This window comes from Lethenteron reissneri, chromosome 9 (assembly GCF_015708825.2).
Source record: "Lethenteron reissneri isolate LAM-NWPU_2019-01 chromosome 9, ASM1570882v1, whole genome shotgun sequence".
In the NCBI taxonomy this organism is placed as follows: domain Eukaryota; kingdom Metazoa; phylum Chordata; class Hyperoartia; order Petromyzontiformes; family Petromyzontidae; genus Lethenteron; species Lethenteron reissneri.
Window position 1 is genome coordinate 4422150 of NC_083787.1, and position 19538 is coordinate 4441687.

The window sequence follows — 19538 nt, forward strand, 5'->3', positions numbered from 1 at the left end:
CTCACGAGGTGCTCATTTGAGGCTGAGTCGACCTAGGGGAGGCTCATGACCGGTTCAGGTAATCGTCACGGGGTGTTTGCCGTAAGCGGGAATCGAACTCGGGTCGAGGGGTTTGTAGCGCAGCGTGCTAACCACTACACCACCGCTCCCCACACGCGCACACATGCGCGCACACGTATCGTGCAGGATATATGTATACTGAGGGTATTTTTAATGTAAGAATCTATTCAAGCAGTGGCATTGTGTTTCAAATTGGTATCGATTGACAAAAATTAACGACCACATTTGTCTTAAATGGGCTGTGCATTGCCGGCATGCTCAAGCGTATCTATATATGCAATTCCATGTGTGTACTTACGAGATCAGGCACGAACGCACATCACACACATATATATATAAAACACAAATAATTTGGTGATGTTGCGATTGGCAGTGGTGTATAAGCACAGTTAACAAAACAACTCGTCACATTTCAACAGTTGCCGCCTTGTACATCATACCGAGTGCGTTCTGTATTTCCAGTTCACCTTATTTTACTGCAGTGGTTCTTCTTAACCTGGGGTGCACGCACCCCGGGGTGCGAGATGCCCTTTCTGGGGTTTGCGAGACATCCCAGATGTTTTTAGAAGGTAAATAATCAAAAACACAAATTAAATTCTGGATTTGAAGCTTTCGTGACTGCAATGATTCATATTCTTAGGTTTTTTCGGTAAAGTCACCAGGTAGGTAAAAACATTAAAAAGTAAAATAAAATAAAAATCACAACGTTTCGGAGGCAACACAAGCTTCCGTCTTCAGGTGGTACCGTCACAGCCACGACAGCTGTATCAAGTAAATGAGAGATTGCAGGAGCTACCACTCCGTTTATATAATGGTTGGAGAAGGTGGTGGGGCAAGGGCCGCATACTTATTATTAATATGGTAAGGTGAGGCTTAAGACGAATTAAGCACGTAGAGTACGTACAACTACTTTGTTTCATCAAACCCTGCGTGCGTATTAAGATTGCACGTGTGTTTGTTACGATTGAGAACCAAAGGCGGTGAAAGGCTGTAGCAAAGGTCGAGAACCACTGTTTTATAGAAAAGTGTTCGAGGGTAATTGCCAAGAAACGTGCAATCCATAACGTAGAGCCGTGCAGCCGGTGCAACGCTCACGCCCAAGTGGGGCACGTGACCTCGCCGTGACAGCCTCACTGCACGCGCCATGCGGTGCGCAATACACACACACATACCCACGTCGCCATCCTCACGTACGATTCGTGAGCTTTGCTTGGTCATGCGCTCGTTGGTGTGCGGTCTTCTTGGGTGGACACACAATTGCAGCGATCCCTCCGCAATGTCGTTGGCCCCGTTTTGGTCAACTTTGCGCTGAGATACATTTTTTCCACTGAATGATGGCGCATTGAGTTATAATGTTCGGTAATAAATCAATGATGCATTACGACTGTGAGCTTATAAATGTGTAAAAGTGTTTGCGGGTGAGCATAATTTTGGGAATTTAAGGAAGACTTCATCGAAAACGGCACGATACTTTGCGCGTACGTGTACGTTTTTTATATATATAGTGGTAAACAATGGATGTAGACTTCAAAAATCAATGTTTTCAATAAATGTCTCGGTTTTTTATGACTCGGTTGTATATATTGCTAAAATAAAGTTCCAGGTAATTGAAATTTCTCCACCCGAGATTTTGATAAATACGAACCCTGTCACGTTGTATTGAATTTTACCGCTCTTTGTAATCCCGCTGTTGTGAAGCGGCACATGGTGGTTTTATCTAGATAAAGACACTTTGGGGGGCAAAAAAAATCCCGCTTTTTTTTTCTTCCCAAAGCACTCACTCCAAAAAAGCATTTTCGCCGGCAATTTTCCAAACAGAGGAATGACACAAACTGATGGTGTGTATGACAGGCTGGCCCCGTGCGTGGTATTGTTTTTTTTCTTTCCTGCCAGCAATGGTGGGTTGGGTCCGTGATTACGAAGATACCGCCAGCGGAATCAAGGCAATTGCGCCATTGACACAATTGGAGAATGGAAATAGAGGGCAGCCTTCACGCCATATCCCTGTATCCTCCTTGCTGAATGTCTCACTACGCAGTAACCCGTGCCCAATAACCCCCTCTTCCCTATAAGAATCCACCCTGCCCAAAAATTCCCAAGGCAGTTTCCCCTCCGTTTTGCAATGAGGGCTCATTGCAGGAACCTGTAAATTAATCCAATTTCATTTTCCTCGAGTTGGCCACTGAGGGCGATAGGCCTGTGTCTGTCCGCAGCGTGTCTGTGCGTGTGTGCGGCGAAGAGCTTTCGTGTTGCATCGGGGGAATTAAATATTCTAACACTGATCAGGAAGTTTTTTGTGGAAATTCCTCTGAACCACTGGGAATGTAATTACCATCACCTTAACAGCAGGTGCAGGTCAAGTGCCTATATTTTCAATTGTGTTCACAAAAGCCTCGTATGTAGCATTATATGAACACTGCGGGTAAATAAAATGATACGAACGTGGGATCTAAAATTTTCTTTCAAATTTTATTCAAGATTCCTGGAAATATTTTGTTTGTAGCTGGTTTACTGTGCTTTAGGATTCATAATTTGTCTGTTGAATGCCATAAAAGAAATGGACACTAACCATGTGTACATATTTGTTATCGCATGGGGTTTCTATGCGAGTCATCTGGGTATGCTCAGCCAATCTGGGATTAAATAAGAATGTGAGATCTTTTCAGCTCAATGTTGCTTTTTCAGAATTTCATGAAACATTTATCAGAGGATATTTCCTGCCCACTATTCCTCTTACAGAAGTGTGACATCCTCAACATCTGTTCTTGCTATTTTTTATTACGCTTGTTTACCCAGGAAACATCTGTGACTAAAACATGAATATTAAAAAGAATGCGAAGTTTTACAGACATGAGTTTTAGAAGCGGCATGGGAATGTGCGGAATGTAATTGTTGACAGCGCTGTGAAACAGCACTCGATGAAGGCCTCCCACAACCCCTGTGTCATTCACGAGGGCTGTTTGACCATGCTTCACCATGCGGGTCAATGTGGCTTGATGAAGTAATGGGGGACGTGGAGGAAAGAGGGCTGGTTTAGTTACCACTCACCTCTGGTGAGAACCATGGGCGACTGGATGAACTCAGGTCGCCACGTTCATAGCATGGTGAATTAAACCAGTGCAAACATAATTGTACCATTTGTATGTGTTTTAGATATATATAAGAATTATACAGTTTTACTTTTTATAAATTTTTAAAATATCGAACATTAATAATTATACTTGGGCATTTGTGACTTTTCATAATTAAGCATGCTATTTCTGTGTATAGGTGTATGTGTGTGTGTGTATATGGGAAGGGGAGCGGTAGTGTCGTGGTTAGCATGCTGCACTACGAACCCGGCGCCCCGAGTTCGATTCCTGCCAACATCGGTGACGATTATCTGAACCAGTCCTGGGCCACCCAAAGGTCGACTCAGCCTCAAATGAGTACCTGGTGCGGTGTGTAAACATTGTAACTGGGGCGACAAAGGCGTGGTGCTAGCCACCCACCCTCTCGTGTGCCGTGTGCCAGCCTTGCCCCAACAGTCTATTAAGGCGATGTGGACGATATTTGTCTTTGTATGGGATGGCAGTTGGGGATTGGGCATCAGTTAAAGGGATAGCAATATTGGCTGGGAATCGAAGTGAACCTGTCCAGTAGCAAATGGCAGGTGGACCTTGCCAGCGTGATTCTGGCCAAATGTTTATCCTCTTGTGCTGCCTTGGCTGCACCTCTAATTAGCACGATTGGTTACGTACGGTGCGAAAGAAGTTCAACATACGTACGTCTGACATGTGTACTCATAAACAAGACTTGCCCAAACAGTGTACTGTGCAGGGCTCCATGGGGCGGCCTATATTGTCTGTTTGTGTATGTATAAATTACTTTAAAATTCTACAAAAAAAAGATTTCTATAATAATCAACACATGTCTTACATACTGACTTATCTAATGATTATTAATGTATTATTCATACAATACAGGACATTTAGTGGGTTCTAGACGAATAATTATGGCACTAATTGCCGTCAAAATGTACTAGTTCTCTGTAAATGTCAGCCTCCAAGTTGCATGCTGTTGCTATCTCATTAAATGTCCCCTCTCACCGCCAAACGCCACCACCACATCTCATTCTCCCCACTTTCTCCCTCCACCTCCTCCATCTCTCTCCGCCTTCCCCTCCCCATCTCCCAACCTAAACTCCGTCTCCCAATTTCTCTCTCTCACTGCAATTTCCTTTTAACCCTCCACCATGCAGTCACTATCTCTCCGTCTCAGTTTACCCACCTCTCCTCTCGTTCTTCTCACATCTTTATAAAACCTGTATCACTTCACGAATGATTTAAAGCTTTCGTGACTGCAGGGATTCATCTTCTTGGTTCTTTCGGTAAAGTCACGTAGAAGGGAAGTAATAAAATAATACAAATAAAACATAATAAAATAATACAAATAAAAAATAATAATTCTCGCGACGTTTCGGCCACAACGCAAGCAGCCATCCTCAGGTGAAGACCGACAGACCTGGTCTGAGGAAGACCAACAGACCTGGTCTTCACCTGAGGACGGCTGCTTGCGTTGTGGCCGAAACGTCGTGAGAATTATTTTATTATGTTTTATTTTTATTATTTTATTACTTCCCTTCTACGTGACTTTACCGAAAGAACCAAGAAGAAGACTTCACGAATGCTCTCTTATTTTCTCCGTCACCTTCTAGGTCTCCCTCCATCTCAGCCCTCTGTCCTCCAACGTATTCGTTTATTACCACGACTCACATTTCTTACCACCTCATACACCCTCTTTCACTCTCTCTCTCTATCTCTCTGCTGACCTCCGATTCTCTCTGCAACCTCTCTCCCTTCTCCTTGTTTTACGATCAGTGGAAACAAGAATATGCTCGGTGTATTCGGCACTTTGTTTCGTTTATCATTACGTAATTTATTTTTTTTAACTGGGCTTTATGTAACCCTCGCTTGCTCTCTCTCTCTCTCACTCGTTCTGTCGCTCATTCTCTCTCTCACTCTCTCGTTCTGTACGCCGCCCCCCTCTTTTCTCCATCTCCCCTTTCCTGAGCCCTCCACTGCCCTCCCGCTCTCTTCCCATCCTCTCTCCTTCACCCAACCCACCACTATCTCCTTTCCTCTACCCCCCTCCCCCCATCTCCTGCACCTTCACCTCCTCGATCTCTCTCCCGCTTCCTCTCTCCGCGGCTGTCACCCACTGCCTTTCCCTCGTTCCATCCCCAGCCCCCCCCCCCCCTTGCCTCCACCCCTCTGCGTTTGCCATGCACGTCATGGGCACCCAGATGCTGCGTAAGACAGATGGTGAAAGGAGGAAGTAGCGCTTCCCAGGGGGGGGCGTGGGGGAGGGGGGGCCGGGCCTTGGGTGTGTTTCGGTGCCGGGCTGGGGGCCCCGCGCCCCCCCCCCCCTCCTCCTCATAGACACGCCGAGTTTGTATTTATAGCGAGAATGGTACGAAGACGGCTGTGCCTTGAATTACACATTCACTCTCTCCAGACTCTCTACCATCTCACAACGAGAGAAAGACACATTCACTCTCTCTAGACTCTCTACCATCTCACAACGAGAGAGAGAGACACACATTCACTCTCTCCACACTCTCTACCATCTCGCAACGAGAGAGAGACATTCACTCTCTCCACACTCTCTACCATCTCACAACGAAAGAGAGAGACACACATTCACTCTCTCCACACTCTCTACCATCTCACAACGAGAGAGAGAGACACACACATTCACTCTCTACACATTCTCTACCATCTCACAACGAGAGAGAGAGACACACATTCACTCTCTCCACACTCTCTACCATCTCACAACGAGAGAGACACACATTCACTCTCTCCACACTCTCTACCATCTCACAACGAGAGAGAGACACACATTCACTCTCTCCACACTCTCTACCATCTCACAACGAGACAGAGAGACACATTCACTCTCTCCAGACTCTCTACCATCTCGCAACGAGATAGAGAGACACATTCACTCTCTACAGACTCTCTACCATCTCACAACGAGAGAGAGACACACATTCACTCTCTACACATTCTCTACCATCTCACAACGAGAGAGAGAGACACACATTCACTCTCTCCACACTCTCTACCATCTCACGAGAGAGAGACACACATTCACTCTCTCCACACTCTCTACCATCTCACAACGAGAGAGAGAGACACACATTCACTCTCTCCACACTCTCTACCATCTCACAACGAGAGAGAGAGAGACACACATTCACTCTCTCCACACTCTCTACCATCTCACAACGAGAGAGAGAGAGAGACATTCACTCTCTCCACACTCTCTACCATCTCACAACGAGAGAGAAAGACATTCACTCTCTACACACTCTCTACCATCTCACAACGAGAGAGAGACACACATTCACTCTCTCCACACTCTCTACCATCTCGCAACGAGAGAGAGAGAGACACATTCACTCTCTCCACACTCTCTACCATCTCACAATGAGAGAGAGAGACACACATTCACTCTCTCCACACTCTCTACCATCTCACAACGAGAGAGAGACATTCACTCTCTCCACACTCTCTACCATCTCACAAGGAGAGAGAGAGAGACACACATTCACTCTCTCCACACTCTCTACCATCTCACAACGAGAGAGAGAGAGACACACATTCACTCTCTCCACACTCTCTACCATCTCACAACGAGAGAGACACACATTCACTCTCTACACACTCTCTACCATCTCACAACGAGAGAGAGAGAGACATTCACTCTCTCCACACTCTCTACCATCTCACAACGAGAGACACACATTCACTCTCTCCACACTCTCTACCATCTCACAACGAGAGAGAGACACACATTCACTCTCTCCACACTCTCTACCATCTCACAACGAGAGAGAGAGACACATTCACTCTCTCCACACTCTCTACCATCTCACAACGAGAGAGAAAGACACATTCACTCTCTCCACACTCTCTACCATCTCACAACGAGAGAGAGAGACACATTCACTCTCTCCACACTCTCTACCATCTCACAACGAGAGAGACACATTCACTCTCTCCACACTCTCTACCATCTCACAACGAGAGACACACATTCACTCTCTCCACACTCTCTACCATCTCACAACGAGAGAGAGACACACATTCACTCTCTCCACACTCTCTACCATCTCACAACGAGAGAGACACATTCACTCTCTCCACACTCTCTACCATCTCACAACGAGAGAGAGAGAGACACACATTCACTCTCTACACACTCTCTACCATCTCACAACGAGAGAGAGAGACACATTCACTCTCTCCACACTCTCTATCATCTCACAACGAGAGAGAGACACACATTCACTCTCTCCACACTCTCTACCATCTCACAACGAGAGAGACACATTCACTCTCTCCACACTCTCTACCATCTCACAACGAGAGACACACATTCACTCTCTCCACACTCTCTACCATCTCACAACGAGAGAGAGACACACATTCACTCTCTCCACACTCTCTACCATCTCACAACGAGAGAGACACATTCACTCTCTCCACACTCTCTACCATCTCACAACGAGAGAGAAAAACAACTTTCACTCTCTCCACACTCTCTACCATCTCACAACGAGAGAGAGACACACATTCACTCTCTCCACACTCTCTACCATCTCACAACGAGAGAGAGAGAGACATTCACTCTCTCCACACTCTCTACCATCTCACAACGAGAGAGAGAGACACACATTCACTCTCTCCACACTCTCTACCATCTCACAACGAGAGAGACACACATTCACTCTCTCCACACTCTCTACCATCTCACAACGAGAGAGAGACACACATTCACTCTCTCCACACTCTCTACCATCTCACAACGAGAGAGAGACACACATTCACTCTCTCCACACTCTCTACCATCTCACAACGAGAGAGAGAGAGAGACATTCACTCTCTCCACACTCTCTACCATCTCACAACGAGAGAGAGAGACACACATTCACTCTCTCCACACTCTCTACCATCTCACAACGAGAGAGAGAGACACATTCACTCTCTCCACACTCTCTACCATCTCACAACGAGAGAGAGAGACACACATTCACTCTCTACACACTCTCTACCATCTCACAACGAGAGAGAGAGAGAGACACACATTCACTCTCTACACATTCTCTACCATCTCACAACGAGAGAGAGAGACACACATTCACTCTCTCCACACTCTCTACCATCTCACAACGAGAGAGAGACACACATTCACTCTCTCCACACTCTCTACCATCTCACAACGAGAGAGAGAGACACACATTCACTCTCTCCACACTCTCTACCATCTCACAACGAGAGAGAGACACACATTCACTCTCTCCACACTCTCTACCATCTCACAACGAGAGAGAGAGACATTCACTCTCTGCACACTCTCTACCATCTCACAACGAGAGAGAGACACACATTCACTCTCTCCACACTCTCTACCATCTCACAACGAGAGAGAGAGACACACATTCACTCTCTACACACTCTCTACAATCTCACAACGAGAGAGAGAGACACACATTCACTCTCTCCACACTCTCTACCATCTCACAACGAGAGAGAGAGACACATTCACTCTCTCCACACTCTCTACCATCTCACGAGAGAGAGACACACATTCACTCTCTCCAGACTCTCTACCATCTCACAACGAGAGAGAGACACACATTCACTCTCTCCACACTCTCTACCATCTCGCAACGAGAGAGAGACACATTCACTCTCTCCACACTCTCTACCATCTCGCAACGAGAGAGAGAGAGACACAAAAAGAGAAACAAACATCAACACTTGAATTCGAGAAGCACTCGTACAATTCAGAGGACGCTTTTTTAGCGCTTAACCATTCCAGCGGTGGTAAACAATTACTGATCAGGCGTCGAGCAAGTGAATATTATATACGTTCAACGATTGCTAATTGAATTCGGTTTAAAACATTTTAGATTTACAAAAGATACGTCAACACGTGGCAACACACAATGTGTTTCTATAAATGCTTTTACAATCGCTATTTAATTACTATTACTTCGACTACAATGTACACACACCACACACACTTGCCGTAACCTCATTCTTTCATGGAGTAGTCATTTCTCAAACAGAACATTTGAATGATATTGCACAGTGTCTGGAGCGAAAGTGTAACATTACCTGATGATATCCGACGCTTTGAACGCTGCTTTTCAGCCTCCATTTGATCCCATTACTCCGAGACACGTGTCAGTCCGATGAGTGGAGCAAAGATTGCAATTTCCCAGCTACGAAGCGTTAAGTTGCGAAGGACAGGCCGCACGGAGCCATGCCTGTGATCTCTGGACTACTCTTGGGTTAAAAACGAAGTCGAGCATTCTGCTAATATTCTGTAAATTGGTTTTGACTTGTGCGCACATTTTTTTTTTGCATATTGCGAAACCTGCGCCCCCCCCCCCCAAAAAAATAACAGCAAGCCGCGACAAATGATTGCATTGTACGCTGCAAACTTTGCATAACATTAAAGCATTAAATATTTAAGCAACACACGTGCTGCGATTTGCATTTAGGACCCAACGATGCATTATTTATCAAACCGTGTTTATTAAAATGTATAATACCGCGTAAAGAAATCCAGCAGTACACAATTGAACAAACACGGCTTCCTTATAAGCAGTGGCCAGGATTAGGAGTCTTCGAAGATCTATATTTCAAAGCGCAAAGAATTATGCACAGATGCTTCGAGCCACGCGTATACTTTCGAACTGTTTCTTTTTCAATTTGCGTAAAACGCACATTGGGAGTGAAATGGGTATAGTCATTCCGCTAAACATTTCCTTTGCGTTTGTTCGGCGAACATTTATCGTCGATTCGCTTAAAGTGAAAATGCGCATCGTTTGTCTAAGTGTGTCGCGTAATTTCCGCAACAAACAATCACATCCGTGTCGACAAGTGGAACAGCGCGCATCTGCACATTCTGTTTTGCTCACACATGGCAGCCCCGCAGAGTCACAGCGTCGGCACGGGCTAAGCCCCCCCCCCCCACCCTCCCCCCAAAGCTGAATTAATGTACCAAACTTAAACGTATATATTGCTACAATATTTCACGCCAGTGGTCGTTTTATCTTCACAGTTTGCCGGTGCAACACACAGCCTTAACCGTCCATGTTTACCGTTCCGTCATGCCCACAGGGGTTGAGAGCCGGAGCAAAATCGCGTCAATGCCACCACCACCCCAGCAGCAAGCAAGTCCACTCAGAATAGGACTGGAAACAGGAAGACTTCTTCACAATTCTGGAAAATCGCCTGATGAAGCTGGTTGCAATCACCGGCGAAACGTCGCGCTCGAATTGTGAATGCTGTGGGTTTATTCCGCAACACACTGGTGTGTGTGCTGGAGTAGTAACTAACTGGCACGTTTCGATTTCAAGCTTTCGTGACTGCAGGGATTCATCTTCTTGGCTCTTTCGGCAAAGTCACGTAGAAGGGAAATAATAAAAGAATAAAAATAAAACATAATAAAATAATTAAATTTCTATTTAAAGCTTTCGTGACTGCAGGGATTCATCTTCTTGGTTCTTTCGGTAAAGTCACGTAGAAGGGAAATAATAAAATAATAAAAATAAAACATAATAATATAATAGAATAAAATAAAATAATAAAATAATATCATAAACTAATATCATAAAATAATATTATACTATTATTATGTTTTATTTTTATTATTTTATTACTTCCCTTCTACGTGACTTTACCGAAAGAACCAAGAAGATATCTGGCACGTGTTGCTTACGCGACAACCCTTACTGATTAGGCCGTGTCAAGGTGGTGGTGGTGGGTAAACGACACATTTATATTCACGCGATTTAACCCCCAAAAAAAACTATTGTGAATTATTTTGCTCGCGAAAGCCCACCACGTGTTGAACAAACAAGTACCATACCACAGATATGGAACACGTCGACGTTTAACCGGCCCTCTCAATGGTACGGAGTCCTCCCTGGTGAAAGTTCCCCCCTCCCCCCCGACTTGTACTGTGGCTGTGTCCTCGGTGGACCAGCAATTATCGCTGAGCACCCACTGAGCGTGTCGCCTAAGCATCTCATTGGGCTCAGCGGTGGTGCTGGCCCATTTGGGGCCCTTAGCAGAAGAGACAGAGGCAAAAGACAGGCGTGCAGTGAGATCATAGAAATATAGAAAAGATTTAGAGGTGTAATGAGAATAAATATGTAGAGTATGGACATGATAAAGATGAAACGTATAGCAACTTTATGTTAATTGATTTATAATATTTATTCGAAATCGAGCTCATATTCGGAGTGCCTAGATATTGTTTTCCCATGAATCTGGCACCCCTTGAGCTGCTGGGGACACTGCGGATTTGCTTTACTTTACTTGTGCCTCTTACGCAACTTCCAATTCCAGTGCTACTGTTTTATTGCACTAGGTAAGGCCCACGGAGCTGTGTAGCTCTTTTTCAGAAGTCACCTGGCCACAGATGATAGCTCAACGACGTGGTCTGGAGATAAATCCATGCGACCACGGGGAGAACATGCTAACTCCAAATATACAGGCGTCAGGTTTAGGATCGAGCACAAGACCTCCTGCATACGAGGTGAGGTAGTTAGCATCTCGCCACTGTCGGCCATGAACTCAGAGCGGCATCCATGAGTGGGGGGTGCAAGGCTGCCTTGACACGTGACGTTTGGGGTTTTGTTCGTGGCGATGCAATTAGCGAACGCTTTTTGTAAATTAATTTGCAATCCTGTCACTCCCGATTAACGTGTCGGCATGGTATTTAATCGGGGTCTTGTTTTTGCTTTGTGGATGAGAATTTGATCGAAATCAACTGTGCCATTTGGGAAAGAAAATGAAATGGACAAAAAAAATCTAGAATAAAAAGCCTCTTAAGCGTATCAGACGAGTACTTATATAACACCTTCTGGAAGAAAAAAAAAACTAATGTGAGTAACTCAGTGATTGAGAACGTGTTTCATTATAATGGGTGATATAATGAGCTGATTTTTATTTTACATACTTTGGATAAGTCAACTGCTGAAATCGTATTTGATGTCAACGGAAAATGCAGCCAGGCTTTACCTTAGACATCAATCACACTCGCATATCTGTTGAGCCATCTGTATTTTGCACAAACACTGAAATGTTCCAGTCATTCCAGTCAATGCTACAAAATTGCAACACGGCCTGATTGATATAGTGCTGACAACTTAATGTCTTAATCGCTTTCAATTTTTCGAGGAACGCTTCAATTTTTGATGCCACGACTAAATGACACAGCACGAATACGCCACGGAGTGCATGTGCATGACTAGCTTTTGGTGGAAGGGAAGCAGTGCCTACAAGTAAAATTAAATAGCAACGCCTCTGCCAAAATACATCACAAAAAACGCTTTACTGAAAAACGCAACTTCCCAATATTTGCTTGCATGCTAAACCATGCAGCAGGGCATTTAGCTGATTAGTGGCCAGAGTGAATACCACCCTGCATCAGCAATGCGTTCGGGAGTAAATAATCGCTTGGCAGCTGCAAAATTACTTAGACTAGTGGATTAAATGTGCATTGGGTCATTCCATTTCTCGTTGAATCCGCCCAAACAGCATTTATGAATGTACCAACCGCACTGCCACTCCTGGACCGACCGCCCTCCCCAACACCCCCAAAACCATCTCCCGTAATCCGCCATCCGCATTGTCTTAGCTTGCAGCACTCCACTCCTCCTACCCCACACCCCCACCCTCTTTATCTCTCCTCCCTGGCTCCCCCCCCCCTCTTACCTATATAGGCCTCTTGTTACAGCAGCTCTTTTGCCCACTTCAGCAATTGTTTCTTGCTACGGTTGTCCCACCTGATGACGGACGCTTGTGTTGCGCCCGAAACGTCGTGATGATTCTTTTTTTTTACCTACGTGACTTTACCGAAAGAACCAAAGAGTATGTGCATATCGTGTTGTGCGATTGTGCTAAGCAGCTCCCGGTGTCACAGATTGAGAGCCGCACACCACAGGTGTGATTCTTCCTTTTTGAGCTAATTCACACGAAGGTCAGGTGCTGACTGTTTTTTTGTTTGTTACTATTTGTAAAGGAAGTTCATTGAAGGAGCGTCCAGGTTTGTTTTTTCCCGAGGAAGTTGGTCATGCAACATAACACATGTGCACGTGGAGACGAGCAAAAAAACCCCACCACCAACGACGCAGTAGACATGCCAACGTTGAGGTAACGTTGGCATGTCTACTGGGTAGAGACGCACTTGGTGGGTGCACGGAGTTTCACTCGGTGCTCGCGATCTAATGCACGTAAGCTCGCTGGTACACAACGGGACAACTTTATTTTAATCATACATTTTAATAGAAACAATATTTATATCATAATTGTTTTTTACCCTTTTATCTGGCAACAAAACTGACACCTGGTCCAACCCATGTGAGACTAGGCTCTAAGGAAAGCTGTCACGGATGTGGACCAATCATCTTCAAGGACAGTGCACACATTATCAGAGTTGTGTTTTTTGTTTGCATTATGACTGCAGGTATTGTGGTCTATGCAAACATGACTCCTCGTAAAAAAGTGTCAGTTTTGTTGCCAGAAAAACGGGTAAAAAAAAATATCATATTTTTTACTGGCAAATGATGTACCAATGGTGAATATTTATATTGTCAATCTTGCCCCTGTACGTATAATACACATAGATATATATATATAAGATGCGTGGAATGTAGCACAGAGATTGTTTGTGTGGTTTTGTAGTTTTCATGACAAACATGACCACTGTTCTCGAGCAGACGGACAAACGGACAGACAATATTTTCCGAAACTTGTAATAAGTAACCTATCAATGAATAAAGAAAGTAAAGTCGGAAGTGATTGAACCAGTGATACACAAGTACATGCTACAACGCACTGACACCATTTTTACCTCACACATTTCGCATTAGGACGCCACGATCAGTTCTAACAGTTATTAGCCAAAGGTGTGAATTATATACGTTAATTGATCCATTTATTATACATGAGACTTGCACTGATCCAGGCTAATTAAGAACCAGTCGTGGATTAATTAAAAGTCATGTAGAAAATCCACGTCGAACACCCAGCAAAAAAGGGCACTTGGCAGCTGCATTTATTTGTGCATACAACACACAAGCAAAGGTTAAAATGACGAGCCACCATATTGCCTTACAGAACTGCATTTACTCTCTGGGTAAATCTGTTTTTATTTTCAATTAAACACGTGGTCCCTGTCTGGCACAAAGCTGCCACTGTCGGAGCAAGTGCTGTTAGCGAGCACCTATTAAGGCCGGTGTGGCACACTATGGGTTGGTGTGGCTATCGCCATGCCAAATTGTTCCTGTCTCTGGAGGGCTGTCGTTCACACGCCACCACAACCGGCATTCGTTTGAGGCCGAGTCAAATCAAGGGGAGGCCCAGGGCTGATTGCAGACATTAAAGGCTCAGTCCTTTGTTATGTAGACTAGCCGTAGTCTCAAGCCGCACCAACCTTACCATAATAATAAAAGTGGGTCGGTCCTGGCCCATCCCCCCCCCTCAACCAGTATATATACGGGGTAGTATCCCTTGGAATCTCTCATTTACTTGATACAGCAAGCGTGCTGTGACGGTTCCACCTGAAGACGGACGCTTGTGTTGCCTCCGAAACGTCGTGATTTTTATTTTATTTTTATTTAACTTTTATTCATTTTTTTTTTTTACCTACGTGACTTTACCGAAAAAACCTAAGAATGTGAATACTTGCAGTCACGAAAGCTTCAAATCTAGAACTGATTGCAGACATTGTTTGCCACTGATGTCAGCCGTGCCTAGGAATCGAACTCAGGCAAACAGGTTCAGACCGCAGTGCCGTGAAACCGCACTCCCAGCGCCCACGCACACACACACAAAGATCCCCCGTATAGCCCGAACAGGCTGTTGGGATAAGTGCTGTTAGCAAGCAGCACCCATAAACGCACGCGAGGGGGTGGGTAGCCAACACCACGGCCGGCCTCGTGGCGATGTTTACACATCGCACCGGGTACTCATTTGCGGCCGAGTCGACCTAGGGGAGGGCCCAGGACCGGTTCATATAAGCGTCACCGGTGTTGGCCGTGAGCGGGAATCGAACGCGGGTCGCCGTGTTCGTAGCGCAGCACGCTAACCCCCCACACCCCTCATGTGCCAGACCCTGATGCAACCCCATTTTCAATGTGTTTATTTTGTGGTGCAAATGTGAGATGCAGTGGGTGACCCGTACCTCCGGCACAGGATATTGTTGGGCATGGCCAGAATTGCGCCACGATGCAGTGCAACCACGGGGTCTACCTATCACTCACAAAAGACCATGTGCTGTTGCTGTTGTTGTTGGTACCACAGAGTTTACTCAATCCATGCGTTTGTCTTCTTGGTTCTTTCGGTAAAGTCACGTAGAAGGGAAATAAAAAAAAAATAACATAATAATAATTTTATAATTTTATTTTATTATGCTTTATTTTTTGTATTTTATTATTTCCCTTCTACGTGACTTTACCGAAAGAACCAAGAAGATGAATCCCTGCAGTCACGAAAGCTTTAAATCGAAAAATCCATGCGTTTGTGTTTCTTACTCCCTCTAATCGATGTTATTTTATCAACGTCGTGATTGAAACAGGCAGGCGGGGATAGGGTGCAGGGAAACTATATACGAATGAAATATCTCTAAAAGTGCGCCTCAATGTGAATACGAGCACAAGCCACGCAATGAGTCCTCTCAACAAGTGAAGACATCCGTTGGATGGACACAACCGGAGACCACAGGGAGTTTGTTTAGTATCAAGCCGCTCGTTGTAGAATCACGCCGGCTTTATACGACGTCGGCACCACGTGATTTCAACTTAATGTGCAGTAGTTTCGTCACGTCTGCGCCTTCTTAATCGCATCAGAGTATGCACAGCAATGTCGAGAAGGCCGCCTGTCGAAGGAGCAAAGCGTAGTATATACAATAAAAGTGTTAGACCAGAGCAGAGCGGGTTGGAGCGCTTTTTTAAAAGATTGATCATTAAAAGCACCATTCCTGTCAGCGGTGAGTGATAGGAAAGTTCTAACTTGGTGTATATTAGCCGCAACGACGTGGAGGTACAAAACACATTGACGTTTCTATTTAAAGCTTTCGTGACTGCAGGGATTCATCTTCTTGGTTCTTTCGACAGACCTGGTCTTCACCTGAGGACGGCTGCTTGCGTTGTGGCCGAAACGTCGTGAGAATTATTTTATTATGTTTTATTTTTTTTATGATTTCCCTTCTCCGTGACTTTACCGAAAGAACCAAGAAGACACATTGACGTTGACAGAGAAAACACCCAAGAGGAGACGCCCATTGCAAACATGAAGCGATGAGGTGAGCTCATGGCGAGGTGAAACAGTGCGATGAGCGAATGGCAAAGGCTGCGATTTTTTTGCGATTTGAGAAGTTCTTTTACTTTCTTATTGGAAGTGTTTTATTTTAAATTATTAAAACCATATTTACTTAACTTAACAATTGTTCTATGTTTGATTGTTCTATTTCAATTAAAACATTTTAATTAATACACGTTGGAAGCAATTAATATGTTTTAAGTTTCCATCCTGGCATTAGAATATATAGAGCAGTTCATACTGGTAGGAACCGACTGGTTCCACCAGCCCACAGGGGATTATTGTGTCCGTCCGTCGTGCAGGGAGGGACTGGGTGGGGAGAGAGGGGCTGGGTGGGGAGGGTGGGGAGGGGCCGGGTGGGGAGGGGCTGGGTGGGGAGGGTGGGGAGGGGCTGGGTGGGGAGGGTAGAGAGGGGCTGGGTGGGGAGGGTGGGGCTGGGTGGGGAGGGGAGGTTGGGGAGGGGCTGGGTGGGGAGGGGAGGGGCTGGGTGAGGAGGGTGGGGCTGGGTGGGGGGTGGGAGGGGTGGGGCTGGATGGGGAGGGGCTGGTCACTTTATGGTGCCCTTATAAAACTCAACGTTTAACCTACTCACGCCGGCTTATGCCCGCCCTCACAGTCGGGCATATTTGCGGAATACACCACGCCGCCGTTGACCCTGGCCATTGACCGAGCAACCCAACGTTCCTACCAGCTCCCTCCGCAGGAATGTGTTATTTTGATGGTATCATGTGGTAATGCTCCATCACATGTTTTAAATCTATACACAGTGAATATTGAACTGAAGCTTAACTTTTAAAAAAATGTAATCGCAAATCAAATCGCAATCGCAATATCTGCCAGAAAAATCGCAATTAGATCTTTCCCCCAAATCAGGGGTCGGCAACCTACGGCTCCGGAGCCGCATGCGGCTCTTTACGGGCTGCTTCTTGACGATATGTACGTGAGTACAGTATGTACTCAGATGCATTGCGGCTCTTTAAATACTGAATTTTGTACTGAATTGGAAAGAAATGGCTCTTCGTGTTATTTTGGTTGCCGACCCCTGCCCCAAATCGTTCAGCCCTAACACACACAGATGCACGACACACACACACACACACAGATCCATCACACACACAGATGCACCACACACACACAGATCCACGACACACACGCACACGAATGCACCACACACACACAGATGCACCACACACACAGATCCACAACACACACACAGATGCACCACACACACACAGATGCATTACACACACACAGATGCACCACACACACACAGATGCACCACACACACACAGATGCACCACACACACACGGATCCACGACACACACACATAGACACACACACACAGATGCACCACACACACACACAGATGCACCACACACACACAGATCCACGACACACAGACACAGATGCACCACACACACACAGATGCACGACACACACACACAGAGATACACGACACACACAAATGCATCACACACATACAGATACACGACAGACACACACAGATGCACCACACCCACAGAGATCCACCACACACACACAGATGCACCACACCCACAGAGATGCACGACACACACACAGATGCACCACACACACACAGATGCATCACACACACACAGATCCACCACACACACACAGATGCACCACACACACACACAGATACACGACACACACACACAGATGCACCACACACACACACATCCACGACACACACAGATGCACCACACACACACACAGATACACGACACACACACACAGATGCACCACACACACAGATCCACCACACACACAGACACACAGATGCACCACACACACAGATGCACCACACACACACAGATGCACCACACACACACATATGCATCACACACACACACGGATCCACGACACACACACATAGACACACACACACAGATGCACCACACACACACACACAGATGCACCACACACACACACAGATCCACGACACACAGACACAGATGCACCACACACACACACAGATGCACCACACACACACAGATGCACGACACACACACATACACAGATACACGACACACACAAATGCATCACACACACACACACACAGATGCACCACACCCACAGAGATGCACGACACACACACAGATGCATCACACACACACACACAGATCCACCACACACACACAGATGCACCACACACACACATACACAGATCCACCACACACACACAGATGCACCACACACACACATACACAGATACACGACACACACACACAGATGCACACACACACACCCAGATGCACGACACACACACATACACAGATAGACGACACACACAAATGCACCACACACACACAGATACACGACAGACACACACAGATGCACCACACCCACAGAGATGCACCACACACACACAGATGCATCACACACACACAGATGCACCACACACACACACACAGAGATACACGACACACACACACATAGACACACACACACAGATGCATCACACACACACAGATATGCACCACACACACACAGCACACCGAAGGCACCGTTCATGAGCCACCGCTGCTGCTTCACCCTGAAGCACCACGTCACCTCCGAGCCGAGACCCGCAGGGCCGCGTGGTGTGCATGGCGACGTGACGGCCTTAGAACGTTATTTTAGAAGTCTCTAATCGGTCGCCATCTGTTGTAGTTGTTGCTGTTGTAGTTGTTGTTTCCGAGCTGTGTGGCACTTTCCCTTCGGTTGGCGCTGCTTTGCACCTACGGCCGCATGTATTTCTCACATCCTGCCCCAGTTCTTCCACCGCAAGTCAGATCCGTGCACTCTCCAAGGCGGTTTCGTGGACAGGGTCACACAGCGTGCGGCGCCCACCTCCATCTGACTACTTACATGCTTTATGTTTTTTAGTTTCGGTGACCCCACGCAGACAGCACCACGTGACCACCCTCACCTCTCCATCCTCATCAACCCCAGGTTCCGTGACCCCGTTTCAATGCTGGGGATAATGTCGTCACAAAAAATGAGCCGTTACCACCCACATCCCTGCCCCATCCACTCCACGCACTCGACTCACTCTCTCTCTCTCGACCACACACATGTTGGTG

General features: G+C 46.0%; 1 protein-coding gene across 1 annotated transcript in view; it reads right to left on the minus strand.

Moving 5' to 3' along the window:
• The window catches only part of LOC133340327 (uncharacterized), a 74533-nt gene extending 65241 nt beyond the window's left edge, over positions 1–9292 (minus strand). Inside the window, exon 1 of the mRNA XM_061548467.1 lies at positions 9231–9292. Coding sequence (XP_061404451.1) covers positions 9231–9273 — 43 coding nt within the window. The 5' untranslated portion in view covers positions 9274–9292. The remainder of the gene's footprint in view (positions 1–9230) is intronic.
• Positions 9293–19538: the final 10246 nt, after the last annotated feature.